Genomic DNA, 13,635 nt, shown 5'->3' with positions numbered 1-13,635 from the left:
GATGTTACGTTGCGAATGAAAGGAAATGCAGGACCAAACTAATAAATATTGGCGCTCAGCGAGCACCTCGGTGTGATCAGCTGTTCGTTTAGCGACAGAATGATGGAACTGTCAGTGCACGCTCAAAGGGAAACCTGTAGATGGCAGTAATGCAACACTGTGGATGCCAGCTGCCATAAAACCCAAAAGAAGGTAAACCTGCGCATGCGCACACAGACTTCCTCTGTCTGCTTGACTGCGCAAGGCAAGCGATTTCATGCACATTATTTGCTTTAATGGCCTGATATTTTGTGAGATATTACAGAAATAAACATATCACAATGACTAAATTTCACTGAGTGCTATGACTCAGGCTACGTTTACATTACGTCGAATCAGCGGATCATCAGATTAACGTTCTTAAAACGATTCGCGTTTACACTAAAACCGTTAGCCGTGCACACAGCAACACCAATACACGGATACGCTCGGCTCCGCAGGCATCCTGCGCTCCAAATCACTCCGCCCTGAACAGCGAGTGCCCTCTGGAGGGTGCGCACTCCGGCCCTGCGCAGCTCACACAGCGCGCGAGTGAAGTGCACAAGCAGTGATTCGGGACTGAGCCGCTGTGTGTGTGATCTCAGCGCAGATCACTTACCACTCGCAAGTGGAAGGATGGCAAGCCTAAAGACAATCATAACTACACAATGGGCAGTATTTGCATCAGTATTTGCAGTATTTTCATACTTTTATACTCTTTAATGAAAGGTGATACAAGGCGGAAGTCCGCGCCGTTTTTCAGCAGTCGCGTCACATGACCAACGCCAGCGAATCAGGAAGGTGGATATCACAGTGACGTTGTCCAATGAGGACGCCAGCTAGAGCTCAGCACAGCGTATTCACGTATCTCAATGTTTACACAGCACCGGACCAGACGCGATCTGGATTGAATACGTGGACGCTGGCGGATTCCCGTTTCCCGGCTTTTCCAGGTGGTTTAATGTAAACGGACAGTGCATCCGCGAAGAAAACGAGACAGATACGGTCTAATGTAAACGTAGTCTCAGTCGCCACATTTGTGTAAACAGGACTGGGCCATTAGTAACCATGTATGATTTGAGGCTGATCAATTTCTCACAGTTATATCCTCGTTTGAGGGATCCTCTGTTCCTTTGCAATTTATCACATCTAAAATGTTTATTCCCACCCCCGTCAATAAAATCTAATGAACTCTAAGAATAATTTGTGAAATGTAGAAAAATCAAAATGGATAACTTCCTGTGGGGTGGAGTCACTCAAACCAATTTTCATGTCCAAAAGAATGTTCATGCTTCTGCCAAATTTAATGAACGTCAACACAATTGTCCTCACCATGGAGACCACTGCATGTGGTTTAGTGCTGTATTTCAAGCAAATCAGTTAACCCTCGTTTGAGGAATCCACTACACCGTTACATGCGTCTAGAGTTTATACCAACCAAATTTCCCAATAAGTTGTTCATCAAAGAGAAGACATGAGCAATGGGCCAAGTAACATACAAGTCCTTTAATTGTCAAACTTTTACGTTGCATATCATCCTCACAAGTACATCTCGCATGTAGCGGAAAAGCCACAGTTTAAAAACAGTCTCTAAAATAAAGTTAAATAAAATTAATAATGGGTTTATGAATTGTCAAACACTACTGACCTGAAAAAAGGAAAGAACATTCAAGCTAAAAGAACTGCATGGGGGGGAAAAAAATGTTAAAGAGCTAGAGATTTGGGCGTGGCAGCACCCTGAACAGACGACTTTTGACCTCCGGACCTCTTTGGTAAGTTTGTTCTTCCTCAGCAGGCACAATACAGAGTGAGTTTTGTGACAAAAGAAATTAAGAAGTGGGAGGGTCTAGGAAGAAGCATGCACCTTAATTGTTTTGGCTAATTGGAATTAACCAGTGTCTAAGCCACGCCCACTGAAAACAGGAAGTATAGTTACATTACTTGGGCTAGGTCTCAAACTGTACTTTTAGTGAGGGAGTAGTGATTTAATAGAACCGAAAGTGTTTTACATTCATACTATAGTGGAAAGGGGCGGAGCCAAGCAGTGTGGAAACTGAGCAACAAAGACAAAAAAAAAAAAAAAAAAGCTGAAGTATGTAGTGTAAGAATACAGTAATTTGAGACAGAGCCTTGTGGGATGGGCGTGGCTTAGAACATTCGAGTTAACCAACATTCAAGATGGCAGGAGAAGTAGTATTCCAAAAGAAGAAAATGGTTGTAATAAAGAATTAAAGCGTTTAATGCATAATTTTTGTATCTCAAAGTTTTTGGCACAAAACTTACTCTGTGGCACAAGGTAGAATTTTTTTAATGATATGCAGCAGCCGTTTCCCAAATATACAAAATCAGTAAGATCCCAACTTTCTGTAAAATCGAGTACTGCGCATCACAAGGCACACTCGTCCTTCAACGTGGAAGAGAACGACACAAGAACACAATTTTCACACACAGATCAATACACAGATCATAAAACACTGTGTGTATAAAAAGTTTAAAGGATTGTAGGTGTCGTAAGGCACTGAAGAGTGATTCTCAAGTGTTAGGAAAAAAAAAAATCCCCAAAAACTTTAGACGCAGTTTGCGTGTGAAAACTAATGTCATTGCACTGATACGCAAACTGTTCCAAGCTCATGTGCGATGAAAAATGTGTAGTGTGTTTTCCCCAGAGTAAATATTAAAAATTAGTAATAAAAATAAGAGTAATCAATACTTGCTTCCAGCATTTGTTTTTGAAAAAGTCTCCACTGCAAAAACTATCACAAACCAAAAATTTACGCAACTACATGTCAAATCCAGCTGAACACTTCCTTCATCCCCTCTTCATTTCAACATTACTGATTCCCCCACATCACTTTCTGTCTCACGACTGAGCCAGTCAGGTCTCCATTGGGCTGGTGAAGTCACGCTGAGTGGGCAGGGCATTTGTGGGATCAGAACCCTCTCCAGACCAGGTCTGGATCTTCTCAGGTGGTGTGGATTGAAGCCGGGGGGGAACGTAGTAGTACTGGTTCTGGTGTTTCTGGAACCCTTGCTTACTCTGCTGGTTCTGGTTTTGTTGAACTCCATCCTGAACCGAGCCCACGTTTGGGTTGTACCAAGCATACTTAGCCCTTGGGTGTGACCCTGCACCATCTTTGCGCTCTATATTATTCTCATGGGGGTTCTGAATGAATCCATCGAATGGGTTCCGCCCCCGGTTACGAGATCTGTTCCGGTTACCACGTCCTCTGTTTCCATGGTTACGCCGCTGCCACTGGGCTTTGTTTGGAGAAGGTGGAGACTGGAAAGTGTGCACAGAGGAAGGAGAGGAAGTGGAATCCTTTCCTTCCTGTGTGTCTGGTTCTCTCTGGCTGGCTGAAGGTCCCCAGTGGAAGCCTCGGTGCTGAGGATTTCCCTTAAAAGGAAACTGTAACTTCCTCTCTAAAGGTGGCAGGAAGCGACCCATCCCGGGTAGAAATGGTCCATTTGGGACGCGACCGGTCTGAGGTGTGGAGAAAGTGTTCGGGATGCGTCCCGATCCCCCACTGCTGCCACCACCACCAATGAAGGGATTATTCTGAGGGCGCCCCGTTTGAGGATTGGAAGGAGCGCCATTGCCACGGCGACGCTTAACATCTTGATACCTCTCAGGATACTGCCACCTGTGACGACCTCGACGATATCCACCCTCCTCCTCGCTGCGCCACCCGCTGTGCTCCGTCCCCTCTTCGGATCTAGCTCCGCCTGTATCCGTTACGGAATCTTCATCTCCCTAAGAGGAACAATATCTCCATGACAACGTGTTCCTATGCTATGAGAACTAAAAAGGTATACAAACATTTTAAATCTCAACTCTTCACTAACCTCACACAACACATGGTATGCAATCTGATTGGTCAGTTTAAAAAACATTTCACTAATTAAAGCATTCCGATTGGTTCATTCAGTCAGCTTTAACAAATACGTGAGAATTTTAGAAGAGTGGAGGGAAAAAGACTGATGGTGAGTATTACGCAGTGTGATTATTATAAAGTCACAATCCCAATTTTTTGAGCTCTAACAGTGAAATTCGGTTTCTTCAGGTAGGAGGTGGGTTTGATAAATGAACGTTAGTAAAACTCAAATCTTTAAAAACCACACACCTGAGCCCTGTGTAGTTTTTTTTAAACACCTCTCAACGCATGACGTACCTGCAGCTCTACAGGGAATATACTCTCCATCTTGACCATTCTGTCCCTGAGTGCTTTGATCTCTTCATCCTTCATGTTGTTCTGCAGCTTCACCTCCTGCAGAATGTCAGTCAACTTATCGATGTGTGCTTTCAGGTCTCCCATGTCCGTCTTCCCTCCCTCCGGTCCTCTCCCTCTCTCCTTGTCCCTCCCTCCGGTCGGTTTCTCCTCCGTCTCGGTCTCGTCCTCTCCGATGCCCACTGTGTTGCACACGTCCCTCGCCACGCTCCTCCAGCTCTCTCGCTCCTGAGGGTCTCTCTGTCCATACGTTCTGCACAGCTCCTTCATGCGGACGATGGACAGAGCCTCGATCTCCTGACGGGTGTGGCGGAAATCTCCCAGGGCCACCTGAGGGACAGTGAGGAGAGAAGGAATTGACAAATGGTGTTTACTGTCAAGTCAACAGTAGCTTTATTCAAAGCTGCCTTTTCAGTTCACTTTGTAGATGTACAATTACTGTACATCAAAGTGTTGGCACCCTTCTACCTTGTCCATCAATGACCTTTCCTTTTTTATTTTGGGAACAATAAATTTATTCATACAGCACTTTCTGTGCATCTACTGAAGCTCAAAGTGGTTTACAGTGTAAACTAAAATACATTTAAATAGGTAATAATGAAGTAATAGCTGTAACAGAGCATAGATAATATAATATATAATAAAGTGCGTAAAATAAATGTAATGCGCCAGTTAAAAAAAAACCTGGTTAAAAGCTGAAGTAGGAAAAGTACGTCTGTGTTTAAAATGCATTGTATTATAGATTACTATTACAGTGTTTAAAGTGCATATCACGGGTAAATTTAGGAGCAAGATCAGTGTAATTCTCCTATTTTATATTAAACTTTGGTCAAATATCTGTCACATCTTGTGCAATTTTTTTTTACCTTGCCAGAAAATACCAGAAAAATTCAGTTGAAATCAAGCCATTTGAGGCGAATTGGTCCGCCTCTGAAAAAACTTGGCATTTGGATTTCCCGGCAAACAGTGATTTTCGTGGCGTTGCGTGCGGGACGCCTCCTTCTGAATCCTACGTCAGCGCTGGTTTGTTTATGAGAAAACGACCTGGTGGTTTTCTGCAAATTTCTTCAACGTTATCACGTAATTATTAAAATAGTTAACAGATGTATCGTAGGAGGGTGTAGCAACACCAATCATGATGGGATTAGTACTCATCGTTTCCCAAAAGATGGACAATGAGAGAGAAATGGGAGTGCTTTGTGCGAGGCACCCGGAAGCCGAGGACCAAAGCAGAGCCGAGAAAAAGACCAAGAAAATCGGCGATTCACAAACTGACTGTTGCCAGGGTAAGAAATAAGAGAGACTATACTCTAAATTAGGTGTTCCTGTGTTTGTGTGGTACACGGATAATGTTATTTATTGACACAAAAGCACTGGGTGACAATACACTAGGAGATGAAAGTGGAGCAAAGAAAAAAAAAATCCTGAACTTTTGAAAGTCAAACTAAGATTGGGGGGAATGTCCACCGAAAAAATTTAATAACAACATGCAAAACCCACATTCTAGTGCATTTTAGTACTTATTTTCACTAAAACAAGTTATAACTTTTAAGCCTTTTTCTTTCATGTACATTAATGATTAACATGTCAAAAATATCAAATTTAATTCCCTCGTTAATGAGTAATTTTCAGGAGTGCATTTAGAAAACACAGTGATTTTCCCGCTACACAGTTCATTACTTTGAAAAAAAAATCAGACAGTTGAAGGTAAACTCCGCAAAATCCCAAAACAGTTCTGTTAAAAAGTAAAGGTCTGTTAGAGTTTCTAAAGCTTTCAGGTTTCAATGTTGGGGACGTTGAGCCTCGTTTATCAATCTTTTAGTAGAGTTGTGCATTTGCAGAAGCTAAAGTGAACTAAACATTTCCAATTCAGATTTATGCAAGTTGAAGCCAATTGTTTACATTAGTTCGTATTGTCTGTAAATTTAAACACCAATGAATACCAAATTTCTCATAAATCAGGGGCATAGCTAGGATTTTTCAAGGTGTGTGTGTGTGTGTGTGTGTGTGTGTGTGTGTGTGTGTGTGTGTGTGTGTCAGTCACACACTGACTGGCAGCCTGAGTGCATTATGTAACAAAAAAATAATTCCCATTGCTAGTTTTAGGCAGCTTAGAAACCGGCTCTTCCATTATTGCGGTTTCTTCCATGTTTTCTTGATGTTGTGTTCTAGAAACGGCACTAAAACTTAGCTTCGAAACCACAAAATGCAACTTTGATGGAAAAAAATATATAATAAATTGCTTACCTCTCTTCACATCAAAAGAAGGAGGAAAGTTTTGCTTGTTTTGACATGGCGAATTATTAACACAAGAGGAAATACTTGTAATTCGCAACTAAAAAGACTGCAGCTACACTGGCAGCTTGACCGTTCTTTCTATTGCGATTGTGTTGCGCTTGCGCAGAACGGTGTCAGTCCTGCACGCCTTAGCACGTGCACCTGAAGGTGCGCCTAACAAGCTCCAGCACGCACGCCGTTAACAAAGAACACCTGTCTTTAATCAATGCACTATGTTTGGGCTATTTAAAGACTGCGCCCATGCAAGCACGATGCGAAGTGTTACGCCGCGTCTAGGAATGCGAAAAATCCGAAAAATGCATTTCTCCATTCGGGAAGCCAGAGATTTTCAAGAGTTTTGTCAAATATCCGGATTTCCGGGTAAATCCGGAAGACTTTCATCTATAATACACTTACTTAGATTAGACAGAACTTTATTGATCCCTTTGGGAGGGTTCCCTCAGGGAAATTAACAAGATACAGTCCACAGCCTGGTGAAAAGCAGCCAAAGTAGAGTCCAAAGTAGCGTGGTTAAAGTCCCCAGAAATTATGATAAATGCCACAGGGTGCTGTGTCTGCAGCCTTGCTGTGACAGAGGGAATCCCCTCACATGCAGCGGCTGCGTCTGCCCTTGGAGGGATGTAAAACACAGATGGTGATGCTAGCAGCTCCAAGTCCAGGCAACATAAGACTGTCTTTATGGAGAAATATCCCGGGTTACACCAGTGGTTGTTCACGTAAATGATGAGTCCCCCACCTTTGCCTTTCCCACATGCTTTAGTGTGTCTCTGTCGGCTCTCACAGCAGTGAATCCCCGCAGGTCCACGTTAGCATCCAGTACAAGGTGTGTTCGCCATGTCTCTGTAAAAATAAATAAGCTGCTCTCCCCGTAAATCCGCTGGTTGTTCAGTGTGGATAGCTCGTCGACCTTATTCGGCAGCGAGTTCACATTCCCCATGATAACGGATAGAATGGACGGTTTGAAGCGCCACTGGTTGTCCGCTAGCCTAGCCTTTAGCTTAGCTCCGGCTTTGCAGCTCCTGGGTCTCCTCCTCAGCTTGGCTGGGATGGGGTGTCGTATCCCATCCCGATTTGTCCCATTGTTTTCAGGGCCAGCAGCTCCTCTCTCAAATAAGTGAGAAAACTGGCTCCTGGTTGCGTGTTAAAGTTAAAAACATCCATGGGATATGAAGAAAGAAACCCCCCCCCCAAAAAAACCACCATCTTCTAAGAAGAGCAGAAAAGTAAAAAGGGGGGAGGGGGGGGGGGGGGTAAAAACTACAGAGCTACCGGAGAGGCAGCCGTCTCACACAGCACCCAGGGTCACATTTTCTTTACATTTTACTTCACATGTATCGAGGGATATACGGTGTGTCAGGGCTTGAGATCTTGGGACCTGTCAAACACATTAAATGTATATACACCCCTGCTTAGCCGATTCCATGTGTGTAGCTTATGAAATCTTTCTCCGACAGTAGCCAGTACTCTTCTAAATGAAGAAATATATAAATACATAATAGTAATTAGAAAAAACATGATTTATGTAACAGTAGATAGATGAGCATTGATACATGAACCCATGGGTTTAGAAGCTCAGGCGACAATTCCATATTTCAATGCAAGATCGCTAGCTGCTAAACTTGGTCTACACAGACTGCGCATCGAACCCATGCAGGGTCTCGCAGCCTGCTGGCGCTTCCGCACGTGACATCACGAATCTGGCTCCAGACTCCCTTGGGAGTTTTCCAGACGCGTTTTGTTATTTTATTTTTTTCTGCTGTAGACAGATGGTCTTGTGCAAAATTACCCTTCTGGATGAGTGTGTAAAGGGACATACTTTCATATAAAAAAAACCCACGAAATTGGTCCAGGATATACACTTTAATCTTTTAGGTGTTTGACAGAGTTAAGATCAAATAAATACATGTATTAAAAAAAAAAAAAAAAAAAGCTCTGCTCACCTCGTAGCAGATCTCTTTAACAGCCTGAGTGCGCAGCTCCTCCACGCTCGGGTGCTGTTTGGTTTCGAGACTGGCAGGAAGACGCCGTCGCTGAGGAATCTGATACACACGTAGAGGCTCACGGCGTTTCCCGCTGCTTGGCAAACCGCACTTCTTCACTATGGACTGCACCTGAGCACACACAAACACCTGTACATTACGACTGAGGAGAAAACAAGAAATGTAGTGGAAAAAGAGAATCAAAGCTAATAAAAGGGGAGGGGGCGGGGAGGAATCATCACAGTTTATTTATACGTTTTGGTCTGGTCAGCAGACTTGCTTCCACTACAGAATAATAATAATAAATATTTTAACTGCATTTGTTTCAGTGCCTTTTATGATATTTCTTCACCTGACCCAGACTGCCTTGTTCTCCCACTATTAGCTGAAGGTCCAGCAGGATATGTGACAAGTGAAAGCTGCACTTATGAGGGATTTAAAAGCCATTCGCTCAAACTGCCTGCACTTCATGTAGGTCACCTTCTGAGTACAAGGCTAAATTCTCCAGAGGCATTAAAGTAGATACAAAAAAAAAGAACAACTTTATTCATCACACGCTTGTGAAATTCCTCCCTGCATTTAACCCATCTGAAGCAGTGAACACACACATGAGCAATAAGCACACACACACACACACACACACACACACATACCCAGAGCAGCCATGCTAACAGCGCCCGGGGAGCAGTTGGGAGTTCGGTGCTGCGCTCAAGGCCGTCCCATATTAACCTAACCGCACGTCTTTGGACTGTGGGGGAAACCGGAGCACCCGGAGGAAACCCATGCAGACATGGGGAGAACATGCAAACTCCACACAGAAAGGCCCTCGCTGGCCGCTGGGTTTGAACTCCGAACCTTCTTGCTGTGAGGCAACCGTGCTAACCACTATGCCACCGTGACGCCCAAAAAAAGAAAAACAGTGACGTTATATTCAAAAGCGATGTGGTATAGTGAATATGGTAAGGATAAAAACATGATATGAATCAAAGAACAGTGGCATCAGATTCTCCAATGATCTGATGGTCATTGTAGGTGAGTCAGAGTGGACCCAGGAAGTGAACTTGGAAAGAGTTAGGGATTCATTTTGGAGTCGTGCAGACAGATATTAAGATAGACATGAAAATCCTCCACTTTACTATTATTGCCTTCCCTTCACTCTCTTAAGTTACATCAGTGTGATGTTCTTGTACAGCATCAAGATGATCATGAGGGAAATGTCCAGTGCTTACTTACTCCCTTTAAAAACACCACGAGAAATGGCTGCTGTGGGCGTGTCCCCCATTGAAGCACCTTGGCACAGGGGTCATCACCTCAGAATGGACCAGAGTGTGGGTGGGTGAGAGAGAGAGAGAGAGAGAGACACACACACCTTGTTGGCAGGTAATTTCTCTCGGAGCGACGAGATGAGCCTCCAGCTCTCCTCACAAGACCGTTTATCTGAGTCATCACCACTGTCCGAGTCTGCATACTACACACACAAAGCAAGAGAGTGAGTCATTCCTATGATGCGTTGAATATACTGTAACTGTGTATATTTAAAGCTCATGGAATTGAGAGAGAGAGAGAGAGAGAGAGAGAGAGAGAGAGATGGAAGAAGGGATAAGAAAGACCACAGGAACAAAAATAAGCACCTTTTAAAAAGAGATCCCTCTATTTTGCCATGAAGACCCCTTAAAATTCTGGCTTTGGTTGTTTACACTGAACCAAACAAACCCAGCATAAAGCAGCACCAGTATGTGATTTTTGTATTACGTGCTGGTGATCCAGAACCAGAGTTGTGATGTGCAACACAATGGCGCGTCAGCATCTAGCATGACGTACTATATATCGGAAACAAATTCAAATAGCCCGAGCACAGCAAAACAATAACGGCGGGTGAACTGAATGTTGAGGTGCTTTTGTTAGCCGTGCACATTTATACCACTCTTCAAACACGAGCGTCACGTTTGTGTGAACAGAAACATGTTGAGGAGAAAGTGAACAGAAGTAGGAAGCAATTTGAAGCAGAAAGGCATGTGGACCAGAGATGCTGAAGACAGCGATGTTTGAATTTGTACTGCTGTCAGAAAGAAGAATGTCAATGTCAAAAATGTCACACCCCTGTCCCACCGTGCCGCATGTCCCTTTTACAGAGACATTGATTCCACCTCTGTTACTATTAATCATCCTGGCTCAGAGCAGAACAACACAGACCCCCTGTTCTGTATTCGGATGTTTTATCCAGAACGTGAGGCGGAATAAAGGCGTACGATTCCTGCCTTGAACAGGCTGTGGAAAAGGGGTGGGGGTGGGGGGGGGGAGGAAAAGAGCAAGGACAGGAACTAAAGTCGAGACAGAATAAGTCCGAGCTCAATGGAAGACAACAAGAAAAAAAAAAGAGCAAATGTGACAGAGATGTGAGAGAGATGTGAGAGAGAACATCAAGGTCAAAGACATTCACTGTCTGTACTTCAAGTCTGACTCACACACTCTTGGGGCCATGAACAGAAAAGTGTGTGTGTGTTTTCTCTCTCCATCTCACCAGTCTTTGCTGTTCCAGCAGTTGGTCAGCCTCCTCCTTCTCTTTACGGTACTGATTCTCCAAGTCCTGCAGCCTGAGGAACATGTACAGTGTCTGAGTGCTTTTTTTTAATACTCATTTTATACGCTGTTCTTTTTTCCTCCACTTTCATGTTAATTCCTTCACTCTTTCACCATCTCAGTTCTGTTTCATTAGATTAGATAAAACTTTATTGATCCCCTTGGGAGGGTTCCCTCAGGGAAATTAAGATTCCAGCAGCATCATTACAGATAAACAGAGAAAAGAAATGGAGAAAACTTCTAGATAAATTAATTATTTACATATACAAATATAAACTAAGATATGGGGAAGAGAGGGAGAAGTGGGGTTAGGGTAAGTGTGTGTGGGGGGGAGCAGGAAAGATATTGCACTTATATATAAAATGATATTCATATAATTTCTTCTCATCATTCCCAGTCTCTCTCTCACCCCACACTCTCTTGCCCTCTCTCACCTTCTTTCCATCTCCTGTTTTATATCGATGCCTTGTTTCTCCAGCAGTTCTTTCTGTGCGTAGCTCCAGTCCACCTGCTCCCCCTGCTGGTCCTGAGTGGCGCTGCGCTCTCTTTCCAATCGTGCCTGCTCAGGATGGTTAAAACGAAACACGTGGTTCTTCCCCATCACGATTCGGTTACCTAACACACACACACACACACACACACACACACACACACACACAGAGTAAATGCTTTGAAAATGTACGGATAAATGTTCTTGAGACAAAGAAGAAACGGAAATATTCTGAACCTTGTTTGAGTACAACTCCTTCTGTAATCTGTTTGCCGTTGACGTACGTTTCCGCTCCAGGTAACGGCTCCAAAGTCACAACAACTACAGAGAGAACAACAGGAGGGGAAAAAAAAGATGGCAAAACATTTCTAAAACATAAATAAATTAAAAACCCAAGGAGTGAGCAATGTGTCAATACTGTCATATCATGATACATTATAGATCAGTTTTCAGTTTCACCTTCCCCATTGTCTTCCACTTCACTGCAGAACACACAGTGCAGCTCCTTTATAAACTGACCACTCAGTCGAATATCTACATCTTCCTGTCCAACCCTGCAACACACACACACACACACACACACACACACACACACACACACACACACACACACACACACAGAGAGAAAGAATCTCAAAAGGTATACCAACACACTTCTATTTTCTGGACTACCTGAAAAGGCTGATTTCACACTTGGCATTTTTTCTTTCTTCCAGAAAAATCACCATCCTGAGCACTTTTTGTGCTACTCAAGCAACATACACACCAACCATAGCACCATTCTTTCCAGTTCTAGCTACAATTAAAGAGGGACCTCATTGCATACTGGTGACCTTCCAAAAAAAAAAAAAAACCCCACACACAGTGTTGGAAATATTTCTGATTTTAAATGTCATAAATCTCATATTAGCTCGCTAACAAGCTCTTTGTTTACATAAAGGTAAGAAGTGCTTGATGTCACTCAAGCTCTCTTTGTAGACAGGATTCTGCACTCTGAAGTCTGCAAAAAACCACAATGTCCTTTACAACAGGTGATTTCATACCTGGTTATTCCATCTTTAATATAATACAGCAGGCATTCTGACATCAAAGGATCTTCATTCAAGTTGACTAAATGCGGAGTCTGAAACACACGTATGCACATACAAAATATTTATGGAAACATGATGTAATAAATATATAGATGTAAAGCTGCATGTACAATGTCCCATCAAAGTTACAAAAAAAAAAAGCCAACACCTCACTAGAAAATCTGAATTAAACACTGGATTATTAAGAAAAGAGTGTGTAGCATATACAGGGTGGGGATGTGTCCACTTGGCAAAAAGCTGCACAGCACCCAGAACTTGTAACGTAGCACCAATAACCTGTTTGTCGTTATATTTGCACTACTTCACCACTACTACCTCTGCCATCTCTCATCGATGCAGTTATTATGTGCAATAATATAGGCCTTAAACTATTTTTACGCATACTTTTTTTATATTATATACACACACACACACACACACACACACACACACACACACACACACAACCTGTAATGTGCAAATTTTTCCAAGCCTCTCAATAAGGCAATTTTTCTACACTTTTTCACGGTAGATAATGCAAATAGCCCTCTGTATTTAATCCTTCGTTTGTCTAATTTTTATTTCAGTTTTATTTGTTATCTGTTTGACATTTTCTTGCTACTGTAACATGTGAATTTCCCCGATGTGGGATGAATAAAGTGAATCTAACCTAATGACAGAATCCAGATTTCCTGACGAAGGCAAAAGTATTGGCACTTGAGGTTATTTCAAATGCAACTCCTATAGTAAATTAAAAAAAAAAAAAAATGATGTGTTCAAATGTAGTTTGAGCTTTAAGAGCAACGAGATCAGGGACTGACTTTTTTGGGAGAAAATACACCGACGGTCCCTCCATCTTCTCTTATGGACACTCCCATCTCTGCCAGCAGGGCCTCCCTGATCATTCACACACACACAGCAAATCAGCTGAAGTTCCATACAACTGTTTATATATTTTCTTGTAATACAGTGTA

At 42.8% G+C, this 13,635-nt stretch overlaps 1 protein-coding gene across 1 annotated transcript in view; it reads right to left on the bottom strand.

Annotated features, from left to right (window-relative positions):
• Positions 1-1,509: 1,509 nt before the first annotated feature.
• kif1c (kinesin family member 1C) overlaps positions 1,510-13,635 on the bottom strand; it is a 30,915-nt gene continuing 18,789 nt past the window's right edge. Inside the window, exons 15-24 of the mRNA XM_060912555.1 lie at positions 13,483-13,558; positions 12,635-12,714; positions 12,051-12,145; positions 11,829-11,912; positions 11,536-11,716; positions 11,043-11,115; positions 9,891-9,989; positions 8,483-8,653; positions 4,188-4,574; positions 1,510-3,769 (exon numbers count right to left, since the gene is read on the bottom strand). Of these exons, the coding sequence (XP_060768538.1) occupies positions 2,894-3,769; positions 4,188-4,574; positions 8,483-8,653; positions 9,891-9,989; positions 11,043-11,115; positions 11,536-11,716; positions 11,829-11,912; positions 12,051-12,145; positions 12,635-12,714; positions 13,483-13,558 (2,122 nt within the window). The 3' untranslated portion in view covers positions 1,510-2,893. The remainder of the gene's footprint in view (positions 3,770-4,187; positions 4,575-8,482; positions 8,654-9,890; positions 9,990-11,042; positions 11,116-11,535; positions 11,717-11,828; positions 11,913-12,050; positions 12,146-12,634; positions 12,715-13,482; positions 13,559-13,635) is intronic.

The sequence above is a fragment of the Neoarius graeffei genome, chromosome 28 (genome assembly GCF_027579695.1).
Source record: "Neoarius graeffei isolate fNeoGra1 chromosome 28, fNeoGra1.pri, whole genome shotgun sequence".
In the NCBI taxonomy this organism is placed as follows: domain Eukaryota; kingdom Metazoa; phylum Chordata; class Actinopteri; order Siluriformes; family Ariidae; genus Neoarius; species Neoarius graeffei.
The sequence above is the reverse complement of the archived record's forward strand: the minus strand, read 5'-3'. Positions and strand labels throughout refer to the sequence as shown.